Source organism: Oryctolagus cuniculus, chromosome 5 (assembly GCF_051225735.1).
Source record: "Oryctolagus cuniculus isolate XC-2025 breed Fujian yellow rabbit chromosome 5, ASM5122573v1, whole genome shotgun sequence".
Taxonomy (NCBI): domain Eukaryota; kingdom Metazoa; phylum Chordata; class Mammalia; order Lagomorpha; family Leporidae; genus Oryctolagus; species Oryctolagus cuniculus.
The window spans coordinates 130,498,310-130,522,628 of record NC_142871.1 but is presented as its reverse complement, the minus strand read 5'-3'; the positions used below and the strand labels follow the sequence as shown (position 1 = coordinate 130,522,628).

Sequence of the window (24,319 nt, the reverse complement as noted above, 5' to 3'; positions counted from 1 at the left end):
GAAGGAGAGGAGGACATGGGGTGAGGGTAACCCTGCTGGGTGAATCTGGCCGGTCACAGGCCTGTGGACACATTTCCTGGGAGTAGCCTGCCAGGCGGTATGACCCTGGACAAGTCCGACCCGCTCCCGGCCTCAATTTCCTTTAGGACACCCTGAGTAGGCGAGGAGCGGCTTGGCTTTGCTTAGCCAGGGCGCCCGGGAGGAGGGCCGGGGTGCGAGGGTGGAAGGCGGGCTCGGCTTGACGCCAACAGCTCGGAGCTCAGTGGTCGCGGTCCTGCGCTCCCCAAGCCCGTGCGGCGCTCTCCTGGAGCGCAGGGCCCGATACCTGCCCGCCCGGGACGTGCTCAGGGTTCTCAGCGGGGCTGGCCCAGCTCCCCTAACAGCCAGGGCGGAAGATCGGGGACCCCGCCCGGCCCCTCCCGCGGGTAGGGCGGCCCCGCGCCGGCTCCTCCCCCGCCGCCCGCCGCCCGCCGTCCGCCCGGGTTCAGTCGCCGCGCGCGGTTCCGCAGGTGGCAGCGATGGCCCAGTCCTGAGCGCCCCGCCATGGCCGGCGCCCCCAGCCCTCTGCGCCTCGCGCTCCTGCTGCTCGGGGCGGTGGGCAGGGCCGGCCCTCGCCCCCAGGTGAGACCCGGGGACCCCGGCGGCAGCGGGGAGGGGGCGCTGCGGGCTGCAGGCGCAGTGTCCTGGCGGCGGCCGCCGGGACTTGAGCGAAACTCCGCGACAGCAGGCGCGGCCAAGCGAAAGCCTGGGGGGGAATCGGGACAGGGGAGTTGGGTGGCAGAGGTGGGCGCTCGGTCCGGGACGGCTCCCTCGAACCTGGGCCCCTCTGCCCGGGGCACCAGCTGCCCCGCGGCCGCCCAGCTCTGACTTGGGCGCCGCATCTCCGTCTTCCCCAAACCACTTTCCCAACTCCTGCTCCTCTTGAGCTGTGCCTGCGGCCCTGGACCGGCCGGGCTGTCTCCCCCTGCCTGGTCCCAGCCCCGCCGGCTCCTGACCCTTCTCCCGCAGGGCCTGCGCCACTGTCCCCGGCCCTCTAGCAGGGCCAGGGGCCCAGAGCGCCAGGGTGTGGAGACCCGGCTCCTCTCCCCCATCCCAGCCCCCAAGCACTGCGTTTGACTCATAGCCCGGGAGCCCTGCGGTGGCGGCTTATTGTCCTTCCTCATGACCTCCCAGATAGAACTTGAGCCCCCCCACCCCAGCCCTTGCAGTAAACACGCAGGAGGCCCGGTGAATGCTCCCCGGTAAGCAGCTGGGCTCCCATCACACCCTCTGCGGACCACCCTGCCCCCATCCAGACCCCTGATGGACAACACACACCAGAACTCATGCTGGGACATACAAACACCCTGGCTTCCTGGGTGCCCCCTGAGCCCAAGCCACTGATGGCCCCTGCAGCTGCTGGCCCTGCCTTTCCTGCCCCAGGCTACACGGCTGGGGGCTGTGGTCCAAAGATGCTGGGACGTGCTGAGCAGAGAGGAGGTGCAGGCTGGAGTGCCCTGTCCTGTGCCCTGGAACAATCTCTTCTTGTCACTCCCCCTCCTATCCCCAGACCTACAGAACTGAAGCTTCTGGGCAGTGGGAAGTTTGTCAGAATGGGGGAGAAGCAGGGTGAGGGCACAGTGCCCGGAGGAGGGCAGAGCCCCTGCGGGCTGAGACTCCAGGTGTGGACAGATGTGACTGTCTGCGGCACAGGTGCCTGCTCATTTCCGGCTCCTGTAGTCTTTCCCAGATTCACTCTCTCTGTTCTCCAGCACTCAGAGACACCCTCCCCTGTACCTCGGTTCCCTTCTCAAAAACTCCCCAGTCAGGCCTGTGCCTTTCCAGGGGCTGGCATCTTCTGGGGGCCGGGACCCGCAGGCCCAGCAGGAGATTCTCTCATCTTTAGGGGCTGGGATGGGGACGGGAGTTCTGTTTTCTGGCCCCTTTCCCGCTCCAGGCCGAGTTGGCCGGTGTGGTTCTGATTATCCGAAGACAGCAAAGGGGGAAGAGGAAGGCTTTTGTGCCCTCTGCCCGCCTTCTCCCCCAAACCCCTTTCTGCAGAGGTGCCGGGCCCCTTGGCCCTGCCCTTTCCTCCGATCCCCCCTCATTCCTCGGCCCTGCTGGGACTGGGGTGGCAGAGAGGTGACAGGCCCTGTGCATAGAGGGTGGAGCTCTGGGGGGCTGCTCTTGCTGTGGGCGCTGGAGTGTCCCCAGCCACCGCAGAGATCTGAGCGACAGCCCGCGCAGAGGTTAGCCTGCAGTCAGGATGGCAAAGCCTCCTGCCTGCGTGTAAGACTAAAAAAAATGGTCAAGTTGGCATTTCAGTTTCTGTCTAGGAAGTCAGCAAGACTAACTGCCCCTGTGCCGCTGAGGGGGGCGAGAGCTGTGTGAGGCGGCCCAGCAGTTCAGGGCAGGGAGGAAAAGACAGCGTGGGGCTGTGTCCTCGGCCCAGCACCCTCCCGCTCCGGCGGGACCAAGGCGCTGCTCCCTGCCCCCCCGTCAGGTCCATGAGCCTGGAAGCGGCGTCCCTGCAGGTGAGGGGATGGACACATTGGTCGCTGCAAAAGCTGACCCAGGCCACTCCTTCTGCACTGCGGGGCAGGACCACCCCAACCTCTGTCCCTTATCTTGCCAAGGCTCCTGGGAGGATGACCAGCCAGACTTGCACCCCAGAAGTGAAAACCAACTGGAACTGGGTTCAAATACTGGGTCTGCTGTTAGCTGGTGGGCTTGCGTAGACACGTGACCATGCAGAACCTCGGTTGTCTCATCTGTGAATAGGGACCACAGGCTCCATCATGTAGGATTTAGGGGGGCCAAGACTGGCACTCTGAAACAGCAGCTTTGGTTGCTGGGGGGCCTGCCCCATTTGTCCTCAGGAATTTAAGCGTGTGCCCAGGGCCACAAATGGGGTGTGGGGAGAGGTGAGGGGTGGAGGAGTCCAGGGCTGCCCCTCGGTCTGTGTGCAGTTTGTCCTGAGCTGGGCTCCGTCCTGGGCATGGGCTCCGGGTCGGGGGCTGGGCAGAACACATCGAAAACCCACGTCCTGGGCCAGCACCACGGCTCAATAGACTAATCCTCCGCCTTGCGGCACCGGCACACCAGGTTCTAGTCCCGGTCGGGGCGCCAGGTTCTGTCCCGGTTGCCCCTCTTCCAGGCCAGCTTTCTGCTGTGGCCCGGGAGTGCAATGAAGGATGGCCCAAGTGCTTGGGCCCTGCACCCCATGGGAGACCAGAAGCACCTGGCTCCTGGCTTCGGATTAGCGTGGTGCGCCGGCTGCAGTGCGCCAGCCGCGGCGGCCATTGGATGGTGAACCAACGGCAAAAGGAAGACCTTTCTCTCTGTCTCTCTTTCTCACTGTCCACTCTGCCTGTCAAAAGAAAGAAAGAAAGAAAGAAAGAAAGAAAGAAAGAAAGAAAGAAAGAAAGAAAGAAAGAAAGAAAGAAAGAAAACCCATGTCCTGCCCTTGACTGCCCTGCAGTAGGAAAAGCAGCCACTTCTTTAGCTGCATCGTGCCCCTAGGCAAATGCCCGTGTGTGTGTGTGTGTGTGTGTGTGTTAGTCAGCAGGGAGAAGGGTGCAGGGCACATGAGCCCTGTTCCTCTGGGTGATACACTTGCCTGAATGGGGGTTGCAGAGGCACCATCTGCGTGTGTAGCTGTGTGCGTGACAGTGTGTGTGAGATGTCGTGTGACCGTGTGTACCACCCTGGTGTGGGATCCGGCCTGCTGGGCGACCGGTCTGAGTGGTCACGCAGTGCAGCCAGGCGTCTCAGTCCAGGGGCTGGGCAGGTGCGCGTGGACCTGGCGGTCTGTATGTGGCTGTGTGGGGGTGTCAGAGCCTGTGTGTCCGGTGTCGGCATTTGGCACATCCCTGGGGACATGTGTGATAGTGTGTGGGACAGTGTATCCGTGTGACAGAGCCTGTGCCCGTGAGGACTTCTGTGCAGTTTTCCTCCCCCTGCCCTCTGCTCTGATAGCCAGAGCCCTTTTAGTAAGAAGACAAAAATGGGGCAGAGACAGGGGCCTGAAGCCCCACCCTCCCAGGCACAGTGGGGGAGCCGTGACCTGGGCTCTGGGTCCGGGCAGGGAGGAGGGGCTGGGGAGCCCTGAGGCGTGCCAGGGGCCCCACTTGCTCCCTTGGAGAGGCCGCCCCCATTTCTGCCTCCTCTGGGGCCCACAGAAGCCAGGGTCTCTTCCCTCCTACCCCTCAATGGGGACAGCGCCCAGAAGGGGGCCGACTCTGCCTGCTACACAGAGAGGCGGCAGCCGCTCCTGGGGGAGGGAGTGCCTCCCCAGGGCATTGGAATACCCAGCACCTGCAGCCCCTCCACTCCCCCCACATGCTCCTCTCCCTCCTGCTATGTTGCCCACCTGCACAGGGCTCGCCACGTCTGAAAGACGGTCCCTGACTTTCCCTGGCTGGAACTGTGCAGTAACTCTTTGAGGGCCATGATACTCCCATTGCACAGACGGGAAAACGGAGGGCCCCAGAGATCAAGTGTGTCCCATCAGGGCTACACGAATGCACAGAGCTGGGACTTCAACCAAGGGCTTTTGGCTCTCCGTCCAGTGCTCCTTCTCACAGACCACAGGCACTCGCTCCTCGCTCTCATCTTTTGCTTCCTCCCCAAACTCCTGACCCCGAGGGCTGCTCCCTTCTCATTACAGCCGCCTGGCTCAGGCGTGGCCCTCAAGTGCGTCTTCCTCAGAGAGATCTCGGGAAGCCTGGCACATCCTGATTCTAGAAGCGGCCCCCCGGCCTCCCCCTCCCGGCACCTCTGCCCTGCAGGGTCCTCCCCAGCACTCAGCAGCCACAACTCCACCTTGCCAGGCCCATAGCAGGGACCCAGAGAGGGGCTGGGGGACGGCGCCTTAGCCCCTCCTCCTCGCAGGGCGTGGGTCCTAAGCCCCCTCCTGACTGGGCCTTGCCCTGGGATGCCTGCTGCGGCTGGGAGAAGGCACAGCTGAAGCAGCGTGGCCAGTCCTGGGGCGCAAAAGCTCCTGCGTTTCCTCCTGCTGGGGTGTGTTGATCCCGGGAGTGCAGGAGCTGTGGCCGTGGGGCCCCTGCCCCCTGCCCTCTGCCCTGGGCCCTCGGCCCTTGGCCCTAGCATCAGGGGTCAGAGAAGGGCTGCCATTGACCCAGCGTTTTCCTTGTTTCCAGAGCCTCGTTAACTCAAGGCGTGCTGGAGTCCAGAGGGCTGAGGGAGGGACAGTCACTCCCATCTTGCACATGTGTGTTGAGGCTAAAAGTCAAGACTCTTGCACAAGGTCACCGATCTGATCCGAGGGGGAGTCAGGATCAGGCCCAGGGCTGAGCTCAGGGCAGGGGCCGTGCTCCCCGCTGCTGGCCCGGTGTCACTGGGAGGGAGGTCTCAGCTGCAGTACCCAGCCTTGTCCCACATCACAGCCTTGCACTTGTCCCAGGTCCTGCCCACCCTTCTCTCCCTGCCCCAGAAATCCCCTACATCCAGCCCACACTTTCCTCTGCTCTTAGCAGCACTGAGGCCCTCGGCCCCGCCCTCCTGTCAAATACCTGCTATCCCCCTGCTGGTGCAGTCCCCCCCCAACATACACCTCACAGTCTTGGAGGCCCCAGGGCTTGGGGGTCTACTGCCCAGCCACTCGGCTGCCGTCTCGGCTCTGTCACCTGTGCCGCAGGCCTTGGACCCCACCAGGTCACCTGAGACAGTCTCAGGGCAGGGCTCCTGAGACCAGGGCTCCGTCCATCCCCTTCCTCCCACGCCTCCCCCCCCCCATCGCCTCCACCGGAACCTGGCACCGTCATGGGTCCAGAAGCAGCAGGTGCAGGGAAGCCACCATGGGTACTGAGTGCTGCACGCGGGTCCTGCCGAGAGGCTGAGGATCCGGAGATCAGCAGGCGAGCTGGCAGAGGAGAGAATCCACCTTTGTCAGCAACCCCCGGTGCTGGGACCCCTCCTTGGAGATCCCAGTCAGAGGGCAGAGGCACAGCCCCGTCCCGTCCTCAGATATCCCAGTCAGAGATGGGATATGCAGCCCCATCCTTAGAGAACTCAGGCAGAGGGGGAGGACACAGCCCCATCCTCAGGGTGCCCCAGTCTGAGGGAGGAGACACTGCCCTGTCCTCAGGGTGCCCAGCCCTGTTGTCAGGGAGTCTTAGTCTGCAGACAGCTTCATGACCATGCTCTGCTCCGAGCAGGCGCAGGTCTGCATCTGTTTGAAAGTCCCTGGGCTGATGGGCAGCCCCGCCCTCCCGACCCCTCCCCATGCCTCTGGGAGGCTGCTGGCTGGGGTCTCCTGCGCTCAGTGCCTGTTCCGGGCACATCTTCCCAGTAGTGGCCTTGTGTCCTGCCTGCTTTTCTCTGGGAAGCAGAAATCAAGAGACTTCTCGTCCCTCTCGCTGGCCGCCTCCAAGGCAGGGCAGAAGACGGAGAGGAGGACCAGGTTGGGTGGACCCCTCAGCCCCCCCACCCCCCCACCCCCGCTCAGGGCTGGAATCCTGAACCCAGCTTTGCTGTGGCCACACTTAACTCTCCCTTTGCCTCTGAAAAATCACCGCCGACCTTTGCCCTCAGGAGCGCTCCATCCTGCAGGACAGCCCTGCCTGCAGCGTGGCTGGCTCCTCCCAAGGATGAGCTGGGGCCCAGGGGCGCGGAGCAGGCAGCAGCCGTCCAGGCGAGGTGTCCAGTGAGCAGCTTTCCCTGGGCCAGGGTACCCCGGAAGCACTTCCGGCGCATGCTCAGGGACAGCCAAGAGTAGGGGCGCGAAAGCGCTACCAGAGAAAAGATTTTCATTTCAGCACACGTGGGTGCCCTCGTGGTTTCAAGAAGTGAAATTTTGTTGTAAATTATGTATAGAGCCTTAATTTTATATGAAGGGCTCTCTGGTCATTCCAGCATCTGCGGCCTCTAAGTGAGGAATATTTGTCATCTTTTAAGACTGTTTAGGAAAAAAATAAAACTGAAAAAGAGCCGCGGTCGCAAGGCCCACGGGAGGGAGGCACACAGAACTGGTCGCAAGGGGGCGCTTCTCGGCGGGGTGGGGCTACGCAGCTGCGTGCTGGGAAGGGAATTCCGTGACTCGCTCCTGTCCTCTCGCAGGCGGGAATTCAGTGTTCTGGAACCTTCCTTACTCTTCACCCTTTGCGACTTCTCCTCCGGGTTGGTGGAAGCTGGGCTGAGTATTTATCCTGTGTTGCGTTAGGAGGGCACACTCAAGGGGTCATGCCGCCCCCCTGTGCAGAACAACTGCCAGCGGCTGCGGACCCTGCTCCAGCGCCCCCAATGCCACCTCTGTCCCTAGTACTCCATCAGCGTCACTGATCCAGGGGACCCTGGCTCCAGGCTTTAGCTCACCCTCAGGTGCTGCAAGCCCCCACCCTGTCCCACCCCAGCTTGTGTGCCCTTTTCTAGAAAGGTTGAAAGAGCAAGGGCCCCCCACGTGGCTGCCCAGGCTCCAGCCCCCACCGGACCGGGACTGAGACCCGCCCCCATCCACCCCAAGACGTGTCCACTCAGGAAGCATTTGCTGGCTTCCTGCTCCACCAAGCGGTACGCCAGTCTCCTGGGAGGGACAGAGATGTGAGAGCCTCCCTGGGGGCGGTGCCCGGTGGGACGGAGAAACCCAGCGTGCGTGGAGGGAGTGTGCGGGAGAATGAATGGCTGGCAGCAGGCACAGGAGCCATCTCTTCGCTCTCCCCCAGGGTGCCACCGTGTCGCTCTCGGAGACGGTGCAGAAATGGCGAGAGTACCGCCGCCAGTGCCAGCACTTCCTGACTGAGGCTCCGCCTCTCGCCACAGGTGAGTCCAGGTGGGGCCCTCACCTCAGCACTCCGCACCCAAGTGCCCCTGGGTGGGTGGGGGGCGCCCTGGCCGCATGGCGTTTGTCCACCTCATGCCTCCGTCCCGCTGTCCAAGCCATTCCCCCACCTGAGTTCCTTCGTGCCCCCTTCCCACCTAGCCCGGTTCTCAGGCTCCTGGAAGTCCAGCTCAGCTGCCTCCTCCACCAGGAATCCTTCCCCAAGGTATCTCCGCCATCTTCCAGCTCTCACCCTTGCCAGCCTTGTTGCCTTAAGGTCTTCTCTCCCAGCTCCGCTCCGGGCCCCAGGTCCAGCCTCAGGGCAGGCACCAGGCCTGTCCACACGTATCCTGCTTGCCCCCCTCCTTCAGTCTGTGCAGGGACTGGGGGCCCAGCCAGCATGCTTGGAAGAAGACGTGTTTCAGGGAATTTCTGGGAGGATCGGAGAACACAGGTTGGAGTTGGTGGGCCTGGATTCACATCCTGTCTCTGTGATGATAACACAGTGGCCTGAGCAGGTTATTCAGCCTGTGGGCTACCATGTCCCTCTGCCCTGTGCACTGTGAAGAGTAATTTAAAAATAGCCAGGACTTGGGGGTGGGGGGTGGGGAGGCTGGCATTGTGGCCTAGTGGGTTAAGCCACTGCCTACAATACCAGCATCCCATCTGGGCACTGGTTCGAGTCCCAGCTACTCCACTTCTGATCCAGATCCCTGCTAATGTGCCTGGAAAAGTAGTGGAGGATGGCCCAAGTCCTTGGGCCCCTGCACCCATGTGTGAGACCCAGAAGAAGCTCCTGGCTCCTGGCTTCGGCCTGGCCTGGCCCTGGCCATTTCGACCATTTGGGGAGTGAACCAGCAGATAGAAGACCAATCTCTCTCTTTTAACCCTTTCAAATAATTACATCTTTAAACAATTTTTGTAAAAAATAAAAATAGGTGGGAATGGGTGTTGGGCCTCCTGGTTAGGGTACACCCCATACAGGAGTAGCTGGGTTGAAGTCCCACCTTCACTCTCAATTCCAGCTTCCTGCTAATGCACTCCCCAGGTGGTAGTTTAAGAAGGGGGAATCCCTGGCTGGCACCGCGGCTCACTTGGCTAATCCTCCGCCTGCGGCGCTGGCACCCTGGGTTCTAGTCCCGGTTGGGGCACCGGATTCTGTCCCGGTTGCTCCTTTTCCAGTCCAGCTTTCTGCTGTGGTCCAGGAAGGCAGTGGAGGATGGTCCAAGTGCTTGGGCCCTGCACCCGCATGGGAGAACAGGAGGAAGCACCTGGATCATGGCTTCGGAAAAGAAGACCTTTCTCTCTGTCTCTCTCTCTCTCTCTCACTAACTCTGCCTGTCCAAAAAAAAAAAAAAAAAAAAAGAAAAGAAAAGAAAAAGGGGGGGGGGAGGGGGGAGTCCCTGACATCCATGGGGAAGACCAGGATTGAACTCGTGGCTGCTGGCTTTAGCCTGCTCCAGCCCTGGCTCTTGCAGGCATTTGGGGAGTGAACCAGAGGATAGGAGATCTCTGTCTTTCTCTCAAATAAATTAAATAAATAAGATAAAAGTAGGCCTACAGGGGTTGTTTATTGAGCGCTTACAGTGTTCACTTAACTACCTAACCTGCACGTCTTTATCCCTGCAAAGCCCTGGGGGGTGAGGAATACCTCTACCGATGAGCAGACAGACACTAAGTAACTCACTCCAGGTCCCCTTGCTTTGGCTCCCCTGGGGGAGAGAGGGAAGTGCTTGGCACACAGTAAACGCCCAGCAGAGGGGAGTGGAGTGCAGGCCCTGTGGCGGGAGGAGTGAGGGAGGACAGGCACCCCGGCCAGCCATGGGCAGCAACTCAGAGCCCTTTCCCTCTGCCTGCAGGCCTGTTCTGCAATCGGACCTTTGACGACTACGCCTGCTGGCCAGATGGGGCCCCGGGCTCCTTCGTGAACGTCAGCTGCCCCTGGTACCTGCCCTGGGCCAGCAATGGTGAGTCCCCTGGCTGCCCCTGGTGCCTGCCCTGGGCCAGCAGTGGTGGGTCCCCCGGCTGCCCCTGGTGCCTGCCCTGGGCCAGCAATGGTGAGTCCCCTGGCTGCCCCTGGTGCCTGCCCTGGGCCAGCAGTGGTGGGTCCCCCGGCTGTCCCCATACCCAGAGGCAGGGGAGGGAGGGCGTACTGCTTCCTTTCCTCTGAGACACAGGCCTCCCCCTGCCCCCAGCGTCTCTAGGCCTGCCGGTGTGGTCTGCCTGCCTACCCTGGGGAGGTGGGGGGGTTGGTGGCAGCCGGATTTGGGGTTGAAGCCTGGGCCTGGGTCCACGCCGGCAGGTGTGGGAGGACAGGAGAGTGTGGGGTCTGACCTGAGAAAGGAAGGTGAGCCCTTGCAGTGTAGCAGCCAGGAAAGGAGCCAGGTGGGCAGAGACCCTGGTGGGGGCAGGGGAGGTGCTCGGGGGCGTCCTGGCTCTGGGGTGTGTGTTACATGTGTGATACGCGTATGCAGGTGGCCCCTACCTGCTAGGGGCACAGGTGGGGAATGTGTAGCGCCCGGGCTATAGGAGGCCTGGGAAATCATTTGGCCTGGCCCTGCCAAGGCCATCACAGGCGGGACCCAAGATTCGCTATATCTATAGCAGGCTGACTTTTAAGTTGATCATTTTGTGTGTTGTTATAAATATCCAAGTAGATATTTCCTTGGCAGAAAGAAAAAAAGATTCTCCACCCCTGCTTTGGGGGTTCACTGGCCGCAGTGATTAGGGCTCAGTGGCAGCAGTGAGCAGTGCCTCCCCCTTGCTGGGAACCCCACGCTGGGAAAGGCATGACTGGGAGGCTGGGAGGGTAATGGACTGGGACCCTTCGGAGACCTGCAGAGGCTGCAGGGGACCCCTCACTGGAGGGCTACCTGCTGTGCCCACCCCCACCTGTCCGTCCCAGCCAGACACTGGAGGCTAACAGAAGACAGACACCTTTGCCACAGAGAGCTCACAGTGGCCACACTGGGAGAAGAGGCACTCCTTAGAATCATAGCAATGTTTCTTGAGTACCTACTATGTGCCCAGGGTCCTGTCCTGAGGGCAGGGCATCCCTTGCCTTCTTGCACCGACCCTGGGAAGTGGAAGTCACTTGTTTCAAGTGATGTGGTGGGGAGCAGGGCCTGGATTTGAGCACAACCTGTGCTCCCATCAGTGTGCCTTGAAGGGCTGACCGAGTCCAACAGAAATGGTGCTATAGGGAAGTGGGAGAATGAGGTCATGCTGTGAGGAGGCCGGGGGGGCCTTCCTGGAGGAGGTGGTCTGATGGGGCCTCTGGTGAGCCTCATGGCAGCATGAGGGACTGGGGTCACAAGAAGCCTGGCAGGTCTCCCAGGAGGCTCCTTCCTGCTCCACCCTCACTGTGTAGATTCCTCTCCCATTATGTGCAGGGAGCCCGGGGCCGGGAAGTAGCCAGGCACCTGGGTAGGAGCCAGAGCTGGCTGGTGCCTTCGCACTTGGCGTTGTTCAGCACCCGCTGCTGTGGCCACACACCCATTCATTAAGTCCTGGAGAAGCCCGCTGTGTGCACTCACTGAGCCACAGCGGCGCTCGGAGGCAAGCACTCGCGCCCCTCCTGCTTCCGGCTGAGGAAACCAAGGCACAGAGACGCCAAGTGGCTTTCCCAAGCTCACACAGCTGGCGAGCGGCGCTCCCAGGAGTCTGGGTTCTAGTCCGTATGCTTCCCTGCTACCCCAGGCCTCCTTGGTGGTGTGTGCCCATGCACACGGCTCTGACCTCGAGATAGAAGGGTGGCCGGGCTGACTTCTGCTGGCATGGACACACCCCTAGGGAGGGCAGTGAGCCGCCCACCTTCCCCTTAAAGCCCTGTCGTCTAGTGGCTCTGCTTGTAGAGGCCAGACTGGCCGTGTAGGCGGGAGCAAGCCAGCCCCTGGACTACTCTGGGCCGTCGTCTGCTCACTTGGGAGGTGGGATGGAGCCAGGAGATGCAGGTTTGTGTATGGTGGGGGGACGGGAACCGGGGGCTGCCTCCAGCAGTGCGCACGCTTCCCCTGCCCCTTGATTTGGGACCTGCCGCCTGGCCAGCCTTGACTGGGCCTCTAGACCCCAGGGAGCCAGGCGCAGGGCAGGGCCCATCACTCAGCACTAAGCCGCCCCCAGCTCCGCCTGCTGCTTGTGGCTCCATCCATCACCTTTAATTGTATTTGAGCAGGAAATAGGTCCTGGTGGTGCCCGTTTATGAGCGAACACGGTTTTATTGCCTTCTCCATGAAGATAACGGCCCTGCGAGGCCCCCTGCCAGCCTCCCCCGACACACGCGCACACCAGCCTCATTTACTCCCTTGTTGGATGCTCGGAATCGCTGGCTCTGCCTCCCTCTCCCATCTCCCTGGGTGAGAGACCTGCGGAGCCCCCCCCCCCCCCCTGCACCATGGGCTCCCCAGCACCAGTGCCCCCTGCGGCCTGCGCGGGACCTGCTCCCTGCAGAGGCTGGCACCGGGGCTTCCCAGAGCCCCACCCCGGGCACGTGGGAGCAGGGAGAGGGCGCTCTGGACTTCCTGGTGGAGAAACTTGGGGGCGTGAGTTGTGCATGCAGGTGTGCATGAGGAGGTCTCAGGCTGGGCTGGGAATTTGAAGGGGAGGCGGCAGAGGGGGCCCTTGCAGGGTGAGGGCACCGACGCAGTGTGCAGAGCCCCAGTGGAAAGCTGCAGTGTTGCTAGACCTGAGAAGACTAGACCTGAGAAGCAAGGGGCCAGGAGCGGGGCAGGGGGTCACTGTGCCGGCTGGAGCCAAGCTGATGAGGCCACCCAGGAGGGCTGTGGCCCCAGAGGGACAATGCCACTGGCCAGAACCCCAGGGCTGAGGCAGGACAGGTGCAGGGAAGCAATGTCCCAGCCTCTCCTGTCCAGACGCTGGAGCCCCGAGCATCGCAGGGGAGTGTGTGACTCGTGGAAGAATTGCATTCAATGAAAACAAGCTCCTGAGCTAGGACTGTGTCCGGCTGAGCGGTGTCACTGCCTGGGCAGTGGTGCTGGGGACATCAGAGCCGTCCTTCCCTTGGGTGTGACGTCAGCAAGGGACAAGTGAAAGGTCGGGGAAGGGGACAGGGGGAGGTCAAGCGGCAGCACTTCAGACTTCGGGCTGGGCCTCGGGCCTCAGAGCTCCACAGTGTCCCAGGGAGGCAGCCATGCCCTTGAATTCCCACCCCTCTAGCTGGGAATTTGGGGCTCAGGGTGGCTACGTGAGGGCCAGGCAGGTGATGGGGGCAGAAGCTGGCGGAAGGAAAAGCGTAGTGAAAGCAAGACTGTGAGAAGGCTGGAGTGGCTTCCGTGGGCCCGTTGGCCGCCTGAGGGCCCTCCAGGCTGCTCATTTACCCGCAAACAGCTGATCTGCTCGTTGCAAATCATGCCAGCCTCATTAGCTGCACCCTCGTCTGGTCCCTACCTGTTTGTTGGCTTAGGTCTAATTATACGAGAGTCATAAAATGCTTTTAAAATAGCCTATCAGTCACCAGTCTTGGAGACTCTGGCAGGTGCCTCCCCTGAGTGACATTGAACCGGGGTTGCCAAGAGGAGACGGAGGCCCGTGCTGGGCCCCAGAGGGCTTCTGGCTGCCGTGGGGCCACCCGCTCTGTCCCCGGTCACCGGGAAGGAGTGTGTCCGTGAGAACCCAGGGTCGGGGAGGCAGCAGGGCCAGGCTTGGAGGACCTGCTACACACCGGCCACTTCCTACACTTTCATCTCCCTGGAAGTCATCACGTTTCCTGTTTCCCTGATGCAAAAAACCGCAGAGGTGAAGCCACCTGGTGGAGGGCAGAACCGGGCTGTGAGCGGGTGCTCCCGCCCCCAGGCATGGCTGACCGATGCCGGCCTTTCCCAGGCCCTGAGCCCCGCCCTACCCCCTCCTGGCACCCCTTTGAGGAGGGCCTGTGCCTGGCCTCACTGCATCTCAGCGTCCCCATCTGTGAAATGGGGGCCCAGCAGGCTGTGCCGGCCGCCTCTGTTGCCAGGGTGCAGGAGCTAATGGATTCATGAGCAGCTCTCCACGGCCCTGAGTGCCTGCATCCACGTGGAAGGGCGGCTGTTAGCTTGATTACAGACGCAGCAGCACTTTCCGGGAGGGGAAGTGTTTAATTGGGGGTTTTATTTCCAGCACCAGGGTCTGACTTAATGAAATATCCCTGGGCCTCCTGGCATGCAGCAGCCGTGGCTGCCTCCCTGTGTTGACAAGGCCAGAGCCAAACCCCCGGCTGTGATTTCCCAGCTACCACCGCCCCCAGGCCCCATGAAGCTGGGCTGATAGCAGGGCCATGCTGGACCCATTCCACTTCCAGCCAAGATGGTGTCGGGGGACCACGGGCCCAGCCGAGAACCAGCCCTGGCTTTTAATGTTTGATGCTAACGAAGGATAATCGACAGATGCGTTTGCACAGGCGCACTGAGCTTCTCAGAGGTGCCGCAGCTCCTGGACTCTGCGCCGGGAATGCACACACCTGTGCGCACACCACCTCCAGAACATGGGGCCTGGGAGCCCTTGGCAAGGGGAGCTGCTGGGCGGGGCCGACGAGCTGGGAAGCCCAAGCCCGGGGAAGCTGAAGGAGAGACATCGTCATGGATGGCTCTTAGCTGCAAGGTTGCCGGCTAACTGGACTTCTGGTGGCAAAGAGCTGGGAGTTCAAATCCTGCTTCCGCTGCTGCCTCAGTGGGTGATCCTGGGCAAGTCCCTGGGCTCCCGAGAAGCTCCGTTGGCCCACCTGTAAGAGGGCCTCAGCCAGGCCTGCCTTGTAGGCAGTTAGGATATGCAGAGGTGTCAGGCTGACAGCAGGGGCTCCTGGGAATGTGCAGCCTGTGGATACGGCATTGGCAACCGTGTGTGCAAGGCTTGCGCCACCTTTGGGAAGTAGGGAGTCATCGCATCACACTGCTGCAGGCCAAGCCCTAGGGGAATGGCTGCTTAGATGGCTTGTGCCCCCGAGGCACCAGCGCTGTGCCCTCTCCCTTCCCAGGGCCCATCAGCCTCCCTCCTTTCTCCCATCCAACTGGGCTGCCAAAGCAGGCTCCATCCCCATGGAGTCAGCCCAGGTCCCAGCCCTGGCTCGGGTTGTTTACAGACGCCTGGGGAAGAATTTTCGGCATCCATGTAGCAGATAAGAGAGGCCTTTGGGGGCCTGAGCAGAGGCCATCAAGTTTCTAAAGTCAGACCATGTGCCTGCCCGCGTGCCTTGGGATAGGCCAGATTTTGTGCACCATACATCAGAGGGGGGACCCCTGCCTCCTCCTGCCCCCTGCTGCTGTCCCCAGTCCGACCACTGGATCTCAGGTTTCTGGGTTTGGTGCACCTGAAGTCCCTCTTACAATGCGGGTTCTTCCTGAAGGCATAAAGCTCACTGTGAGTCCCGAGTCCTGAGTCCTGTTTCAGGGTTTGCTTGTGGCAGGAGCCAGGAGCTGGGAGAAGGGAGAGGAGGCTGTGCTGCTGCCAGGGGTCGGTGTCCCACTCCCAGGGAGGACTGGGTCCCACTGCCAGGCCTGCCGGTGCCCGCAGGTGCCGGGAGATGGCTGCCCTGGACCCTGCAGGGAGGGGCTCACAGCTCTGGGGTTTGGGAAGCAGAGGCCGGTGCTAGATAGCTGCCCTGTCCTGGGCTGCCTGTGACACTCCCCATCTCACACACACACACACATGCACACATGCGCACATGCATATATACATACATGCATGCACATGTGTGCACACGTGTGCACACGTGCATATGCATAGACATACACGTGCACACATGTATGCACACACACACACACGCACACATGCAAAGAACCTCCTCCCAGGAGACTTAGTCCAGCTAGGAATCTCTACAGAGCAGCTACTGCCCCAGGGCCTGGGGCTGCTCCTCCACCCCCACTCTCACTGCTGTCTCTTCCGGGATTTTAAAGTCTTTAAAATTCCTTCCCGGCTCCGGCCTCCCTCCCACACCAGTGGAACCCCTGGTGTCAGCCGGACGTGATGCTGCAGGTAGGTAATGGATGAGGCTACACCCACCCGGCGGCCAAGCCTCCCCTCTCCCTTCTGGCGCGGCAGGGAACCCTGCAGCTCACTGAGCCCCGGGGGCGTGAGTGGGTTCAGTGCCCCCCCCCCACCCCAGCTCTGCGGCACCTGTGCTGGCCACTCTGCGTTGTGCTGGTCCTTTCTGAGGATGTCTTTGCTTACTTTCTGTGGGAGCCGTTGATACTCTGAAGCCAGGGACTGTGCCTCCTCCCTCAGACAGGGAGCTCCCTGGCAACAGGGCCTGGATCCTGCCATCCCACACGCCCCACAACTAGGTCTCCAAGGGCAATGGCCGTTTCCAAAATACGACCATGGGCTGCTTTGAGGTGGTGTTGAGTCGGGGGCCCCGGGGCAGAGGCCGTGTCTGTTCCTTTTAGGTCCTGTGGGCTGTGTCTCCCCCCTCAGATTGGGCTCCCTGAGGACAAGCCGGTGTCTCCACCCTCAGACTTGGATCTCTGAGGACGGAGCTGTATCTCCATCCTCTGACTGGGCTCCTTGAGGACAGGGCTGTGTCTCCCCCCTCAGACTGGGGGTCCCTGGGGATAGGGCTGTGTCTCCCCCCTCAGACTGGGGGTCCCTGAGGACAGGGCTGTGTCTCCACCCTCAGACTGGGATCTCTGAGGACAGGGCTGTGTCTCCACCCTCAGACTGGGATCTCTGAGGACAGGGCTGTGTCTCCACCCAAAGACTGGTGGTCCCTGGGGATGGGGCTGTGTCTCCACCCTCAGACTGGGGGTCCCTGGGAATGGGGCTGTGTCTCCACCCTTAGACTGGAGTCCCTGGGAATGGGGTTATGTTTCTATCCTCAGATTGGGGGTCCCTGGGGTTGGGGCTGTATCTCCATCCTCAGACTGGGGGTCTCTGGGGATGGGGCTGTCTCCATCCTCAGACTGGGGGTCCCTGGGAATGGGGCCGTGTCTCCTCCCCACTGGGCCTCTCTTCCTTTCTGTTAGAAGTTAGGTGCCAGCTTTGCCCCAGGGTCTGCTCTCCCCAGGGAGTGTGGGAGGGAGAAGATCAGAAGCCATAGCTGATGACTGTGAGACTGTCAGGGCTACTGCTGGTCAGCGCCAGGCCTTGTCGGTGTGATTAGAGGCTGGGGACGGGGACGTGGAGCTGGGTTCCTCTCCAAGCCGTGTGTTCACCCAGCTGCTTTCCCTGGTGACCAGGAGGAGCAGCTGAGCATGTGGGTGGACCATGCTGACCTTGGTGCCCCCGGTCCAGTCCCCAGGACCATAGGGCACGTGCAGGGGAGGAAGGGGGTAGAGTGAGCTCTGGGGGAGCAGGGTGGCCCTGAGGATGGGGAAGGGGGCTGTCTGGCCAGCTCTGGGCAGAGGCTCAGCTCCCTGCTCTCCCACTCCAGTGCTGCAGGGCCATGTGTACCGCTTCTGCACGGCCGAGGGCCACTGGCTGCACAAGGACAACTCCAGCCTGCCCTGGAGGGACCTGTCGGAGTGCGAGGAGTCCAGGCGCGGGGAGAAAGTGAGTGGGAGATGGGTTCTGAGTCATGGAGGGGTAGCTGGGTCTCCACCTCGTGGGCTTCAGACAGGCCCATCTGTGGTCATCTCTCCCATGCCCCTGCCTCTGCAGGCTTGGCAGGCCACACTTTCTTGGGGGGGGGGGGGGGTTGACCACCTCCGCGGCCTGGGACAGGGCTCTAGAAATCTGTAGGTTTTTCTCTTCCTTGGTTCTGGGGTCCACACGAGGCCTTATGGGGGCTCACCACCATCCCTGTCCCCTGAGAAAGGAGGCCATGGCTGCTGCCACACGCACTCATGTCCCCCGTGTGCGCACAGAGCTCCCCGGAGGAGCAGCTGCTGTCCCTGTACATCATCTACACGGTGGGCTACGCGCTGTCCTTCTCCGCTCTGGTCATCGCCTCAGCCATCCTCCTCGGCTTCAGGTAGGGGGGCCCTGGACCTGGCCAGGGGCTGCTTTGTCCTCACTGCCCCAGACAGGGGAGGGGACACTGGGCCAAAGTAACAACACAGCAGGTTCTTCTCTCAGGAGCCCGAGGGGGAAGGCCCAGGATGTGGTATTGTGTGCTTAGTCTCATCTGCTGTGGAAGTGCATTGCAGAGTACCTCCAAAGGTAGTGAGAAATGCAATAGATAAAAAAAAATACATTTCTTATGGTGCAAAAAAGAGAGGAAACACAAGCATGCAGAGGTTTTCAAAAAGTTCATAAAAAATGTATGGTATAAGAAAATTATGCATGGATTTCAAAGTTTTGGACCAAAATAAAGTTATCTCTTAATTCTATTTTTCCATGAACTTGTTGAAGCACCTTGTATACTGCAGAGTGGCAGCCACCCTACGCACACATACTCCAACCTGAAGGGTGGATGGTAGCGTAATGGAGAACGCTGGGAGGTCTGTTCCAGTGAGCAGGGGTAACTTCAATCCTCAAGAATTCAGTGGTTTTGGGAAAGGTCTCAGAGATTAGCGCTTCTGCTCTCCTTGGAGTGGGAGAGTTCTTCCTGAGGTCTGTCCCTGCTGAGAGATCTCCTCCAGACCAGGAGCTGGAGTGCAGAGTCCCAGGTGCCCCCACCCACTCGGGTGTGCCAGGGAGCTGGGTTCAAGGACAGAGGGAGTTCTGAGTGAAATTGCTCATCTTGTCCCTGTAGCACGTGGCACAGTGCAGGGCACACAGTCAGTGCCTAATAAATGCAGGTGCTGGATGAATATTCTCTTTTTTTATCATGAGAAATTTCAGAGATTCAGAAGTACAGTGACTAATACAAGGGCATTTCAAAACCTTTGTGCAAAAAAGAAATTAAACAATCAACTTATTGTAGTGTAAAGAAAAAAACTTTGAAATCATTTAGTAGGTGTGGGGAGCAACTCGGACTATACTGTTACTGGAATTAAGACTTATTCTATACATCTGCTCTCCCACAATATGGCGCTGGGAGAGGAGGAAACAGCTTCTACCCAGCTGCCTCTCACCAACTTGACAAGCTGCAGGAGCTACTCCTGATTGGAGGAGAGCAGTGTACTCGGCGTGTGGGTAGCAGAGTAGGGATTGGTGGAATAGGACTATAAAGGAGGAGAGAGACAACATGCACCAGGAACATCTATCTGAAGGAACACCTGTGCAGCCCCCGAGAGAGCCGGCCGGCAGTGTGCCACTCCCCCGCGGAAGTGGGGAAAGTGGCAGGGGGAACCGCCCTTCCACGGAGGTGGAAGGGACGGTAGCCAACCCGGGAAGAACCAGCAGCAAACCCGGGGAGGGCCGAGCAGACGAAAGAACAGAGCAGGGTCCTGTGTCGTTCCTCCACGAAGACGGGGAGCGACAAGTAGGAGTCCTCAAAAAGTTCATGGAAAAAAACGTGCAAGGATTTCAAAATTTTTTTCACCAAAATAAATTTATCTTTTTAAAAGTTTTTACATTTATTTTCATTTCATTTGAAAGGCAGAGTGACAGAGAGGTCTTCCAACTACTAGTTCATTTCCCCAAATGCCTGCAACAGCCACGGCTGGGTCAATCTGTAGTCAGAAGTCTGGAACTTATTCTGGGTCCCCTGCATGGGTGGCAGGTGCCCAGATGTTTAAGCCATCACCTGCTGCCTCCCAGGGTGCACTTTAGCAGAAAGCTGGGTGGGAAGCAGAGGAGGCAGGACTCTAACCAGGCATCCGCATACGGGATGCAGGCTTCCCAAGTGGCGACTTAACCACTGCACCAAATGTCTCCCCCAGACTTGGGTTTTAATTCCCTTTTCCCATGCACTTTTTGAAGCAGCCTCACACTATGATTGCCCAGGCACACACCATGCAGCCTAAGAAATAAAGCAGCCCATACAGTTGCTCTCCGTGCCCCCACCCCACCAGAGGCACCCCCTGAATGTTCTGCTTACAATTCTCACCCATGTCCTTATACTTTTGCACGTTTGTAAGCATCTACAGGAACACGTAGTATGCTTTTGTGTGTTTTAAAAGCGTGTTGTACATATTCTACAATTTTTTCAGGGGTCCCATTTTTTTGTGAGGTTCATTCACATAGATAGATACAAATCATCCTTTTTCAACCTATCACTTCCTATCCATTGTTGTAGCACTCTTATTTATCTGTCATCCTTTTGCTGGACATTTGTGGTGTGTTTCCTGTTTTTTCTTTTTCAATCACAGAGTTTGCTACAATGAGCATTCTTGCCTGTGGGTGCTGCTTTGGCATCTGTAGCTAGAAGTAGAATTGTGGAATCCGAAATCCACCTGCTGTTGCACGGATACTAGAGGCTGCTAAGTTGTTTTCTCAAGATCAGACCAATCTGCCCTCTCCCCAGTGATGAAAGAGAGCTCCCTTTGCTGAGTGTTTTCACCAGTATTTAGTATTTTCAGACTTAATTGTTGCTAATCTGAAATGTGTGAAATATCTCATTCAGAGTTTAATTTGCATATCTCAGATTCCTAGAGAGAGAAAGCGTTTTTGCATATTTTATTCTGTGAATTGATTTTTCATATCCTGTACTTATTTTTTATTGTATTTTTTCTTTTAAGCATTCATTATTTTTTTAAAAAGATTTATTTATTTATTTATTTGAAAGTCAGAATTAAAGAGAGAGAGAGATCTTCTATCTGCTGGCTCACTCTCCAAATGGGCACAACGGCCAGGGCTGGGCCAGGCTGAAGCCAGGAGCCAGGAGCTTCACCCAGGTCTGCCACATGGGTGCAGTGGTCCAAGGATCTGGGCCATCTTCCACTGCCTTCCCAGAAACATTAGCAAGGAGCTGGATCGGAAGTGGAACAGCCAGCCAGGACTCGAACTGGTGCACATATGGGATGCTGGCACTGCATCCTTTCCCGCTATGCCACAGCACCGGCCCCATCATTGTTCTTCATGCAAACCTAGAATAAACCTTCTCCTAGTCTGTGGCTTATTTTTTTCACTCACTCTATGATGTCTTTTATGCAAAAATTGATCAGTTTGTCCATTTTTACCCATAAATCAAGCTTATCCATAAGTGTTGTCAGTTGATAGAACTTAGCTTTGTCAGTTGGCTAGAAAGGTCTACTAAATGTCTCCAAAGACCAAATTTCTCTGTGGTCCTGTTTAAGAAGCCTTTGCTGTGCTGAGCTGCCTGCACTGTCTTTCAGGTCTGCTCCCCACTGGTGGGTCTTTGAGCCACCTGGCGTGTACATTCGTGTGGATGGCAATAAGGGATTCCATTTCATTTTTCCCCACGTGGCCTCAGAGCCAGGTACTGCGGGCCCATTCTCTACTGCTGGGTTTGCTGTCACCGCCCTGCCTTACCGCGAGGGTCTCTCCAAGTACCCCGGGGTGGGTTTCTGCCCTCTGTGTGCTTCTCCACGGTCCTGTGGCTGCCTCCGTCCCGACGCCGTTTGGCCTCATCTCTGGGGAGTTATCAGAAGTCGCAGTTCTCTTTCAGCAAGGGCCCCACGTGCCGTTCTTTAGGAGCTGCTGGACTACTGGCCCTCAGCTCTCCTTCCAAAGTGTTTAAAGCTCCGTGACCAAAAGAAAAAAAAAGTTGGAATTTTTATTGTAGCCGCATTGAGTTCCTCAGTTAACGTGGGGAGAACGAATAGACTTCTTCAAGGTAGTGAGTCATTCTGTGCATCTTTGCATCTCCCATTCACTTAAAACCACCCTGATGCTACGCTCCGTAACGAGCCTGCCCAGCTTCTGCCGTCCGTATTTCCAGGTACTCAGTTAAAACTATGGTAAACAAGCCGGCGCCACGGCTCACTAGGCTAATCCTCTGCCTGCGGCACCGGCACCCCAGGTTCTAGTCCCAGTTGGGACGCCGGATTCTGTCCCGGTTGCCCCTCTTCCAGTCCAGCTCTCTGCTGTGGCCAGGGAGTGCAGTGGAGGATGGCCCAGGTGCTTGGGCCCTGCACCCACATGGGAGACCAGGAGAAGCACCTGGCTCCTGGCTTCGGATCGGCGCAGTGCACCAGCCGTAGTGGCCACTTGGGGGGTGAACCAATGGAAAAAGGAAGACCTCTCTCTCTGTCTCTCTCTCTCTCTCTCACTGTCCACTCTGCCTGTCAAAAAAAAAAAAAAAAAAAAAACAAAACAAAACAAAACTATGGTAAAAGAATAACTTTTTAGGTTTCCTCTTGAATCATTCCTTGCCAATGTATATTAACAACCCTGAACTCTCTTACTCATTCTAATAATTTACCTATGGATTCTTAGATTTGACAGGCAGCTGGTCTGCCGTCTCCAATAGTGACCATCTGGTTTCAGTTCTACGCCTTTTGTCCCTTGCATTGTTATCATCGCAGTGAATGGAAGCGAGGTTCACAGACATCCGTGGAAAGGCTCCGAAGTTTCTCACTCGACAGTGATGCCTGCTACCAGCTAGGTAGAGAGCCACCAGCAGGTTGAGAAATGCCCTTGTGTTTCCAGCTGGCTTCACCTTTTGGCATGAGAGGATATTGGGATGGTATTCTTCCCATACTTCCTGCGTGGCTCCCGAGGCGGGCCAGCAGTGTCTAAGCCATGGGCTCCATCCCAAGGAAGCAAAGCCGAGCCCCACTGGGGAGACTGAGCACACCCCCCCCCCAACAAGCCTCTCAGGCTGCACCCAGCTTTGCGGAAAGGAGATGCTACAGTGGGAAGCATGGGAAATAGGTGAGCAGCTGAGGGCTTCAGGGAGAGGCAGGACTTGGGTTGGACCCGAAGGATGTGCAAGGTTATGCGGAAAAAGAGCATTCACAAAGGAGGGAAGACACGGGCGCAGTCCCAGCGCCAGCAGCTTCGGAAGCCTGCCTGGTGCGTGTGCCAGCCCAGCAGCGCCGGCCGTCCTGCCAGGGAAGCGCTTTGCTTTCTCCCCCAGACACCTGCACTGCACCCGCAACTACATCCACCTGAACCTGTTTGCATCCTTCATCCTGCGCGCGCTGTCTGTGTTCATCAAGGACGCGGCCCTCAAGTGGATGTACAGCACGGCCGCCCAGCAGCACCAGTGGGACGGGCTGCTCTCCTACCAGGTGGGTGGCATGACCGGGAGGGGGTGGGGAGGAGGGCACGGCCGGTGAACTGCTGCCGCTGCCACCCGTCCAGGACTGGACGTGGAAAGGCAAGAGTTGCCCAGCCCTGGCCCTCGGGGAGCCAGCCCCTAGTTTGATGGAAGCGGCAGTCTACCTGGGAGGCTCCAGTCTAAGGGAGGAGACCCTGCCCTGGGGAGTTCTCCCTCCACCCTGGCCCAGCTGTGTGATTTGGGGGAAGTCACCCCTCTGAGGCTGCTTCCCACTGGCATGGGGAGAGTGAGGGCTCCACGAGCCAAAGCAGAGTTCTTAGCCCCGGCCCTGGCCCGAGGGGGTGAGGCCGCTCACCCTGCAGGAACCATAGCCTGCTGTACCCGGAGGGGCACGGGGAGAGGCCGACCCCGAGCTGCGGCCCCAGCGCCCCCTTCCTGTGCCCCAGGACTCTCTGGGCTGCCGCCTGGTGTTCCTGCTCATGCAGTACTGCGTGGCGGCCAACTACTACTGGCTGCTGGTGGAGGGCGCGTACCTGTACACGCTGCTGGCCTTCGCAGTCTTCTCCGAGCAGCGCATCTTCAAACTGTACCTGAGCATCGGCTGGGGTAAGGCCACTGTCGTCCCCCTCACTCCTCCACCCACCCCGGCTCCATGGCATGCGGGTAGCAGACCCTGGCTCTGTGAATAGCCCCACTGGGCACAGGTAGAACACTGGCAGAGAGGGGCGTGGTTAACCTCTGTTCTCCCCGCCTTGTGTGACTCTCCTCCCTTAAGGGAAGGTCCACCCCTCCCTGGCCAAACCCTGCTCCCTTCTCCCCCTCCCTACGCCACTAAAAGTCATGACTATGGGGACAGAGCCCCACAGCCAGTCCTGAGGGAAGAGGTGAGTCCTGGGCCTCAGGGTGGAGACGGCTGCCCTGTCTCGTGATGGTGATGGAGGAGGCTTGGGGAGAGCCAGGCTGGGTGGGCCGGGCAGAGACGGGCCAAGGAAGGGGCTGTGCCACGGATTTGCCTGGAGCCCAGCTGGAAATGTTCTAGCCAAAAAAGTTTGCCAGGAACCATCATGTCTTTTTTTTTGCTGGAACATTTCTGGCTGTGTTTCTGCCTCTCGCCACGTGGGAGTCACAGTAGGTGCAGAATTCAGGCCAGGCAGGGGATCGGGACCCTCTGCACAACCAGGGAGGCACATGGGCGGTCCTTTTTGGAAGGGCCTGTGAGCTTCCACCAACCGTGGGCACAGAGGGCCCTCTGGCCCTCCCTGGTCTGCCCATCCCCCGCCCCCACCCCGGCTGCACACCCCCCTCCCCCGCCCCATCCTGCTGCTCATTCACTCCCCTCACTCCTTCTCTCACCAGGCAGCAGGCTGTTGTGCCCCTGCTGGCCCCTGACCTCCAGGGCCGTCCCAGCTCAGTCACAGCCAGAATCTTCCTTCACAACCCCCCACCCCATCTCCCTGGACCCTGGTCCTGCCTCTGAGCCTTTGCAAGGCCGTTCTTGGCCAAGGAACGTTCTGGGAGCATGCTCCCCTCACCAGGCGGCCAGCCTGCCTGTGGCTCTGTGCCCTCTCAGAGCCCAGCCCCACTGCTCTGCAGAGCACCATGGCTGCAGAGGGGCCCTAAAGCGG

At 59.3% G+C, this 24,319-nt stretch overlaps 1 protein-coding gene across 2 annotated transcripts in view; it reads left to right on the top strand.

Moving 5' to 3' along the window:
• The first annotated feature begins 423 nt into the window (after window positions 1-423).
• The window catches only part of GLP1R (glucagon like peptide 1 receptor), a 35,652-nt gene continuing 11,756 nt past the window's right edge, over window positions 424-24,319 (top strand). Inside the window, exons 1-7 of one of the 2 annotated variants that reach the window (XM_089333966.1) lie at window positions 424-621; window positions 7,662-7,758; window positions 9,616-9,723; window positions 17,115-17,233; window positions 17,548-17,654; window positions 22,551-22,704; window positions 23,141-23,300. In XM_089333966.1, the coding sequence (XP_089190092.1) occupies window positions 544-621; window positions 7,662-7,758; window positions 9,616-9,723; window positions 17,115-17,233; window positions 17,548-17,654; window positions 22,551-22,704; window positions 23,141-23,300 (823 nt within the window). In that variant the 5' untranslated portion in view covers window positions 424-543. The remainder of the gene's footprint in view (window positions 622-7,661; window positions 7,759-9,615; window positions 9,724-17,114; window positions 17,234-17,547; window positions 17,655-22,550; window positions 22,705-23,140; window positions 23,301-24,319) is intronic. The other variant, XM_002714692.6, reaches the window with a different exon arrangement.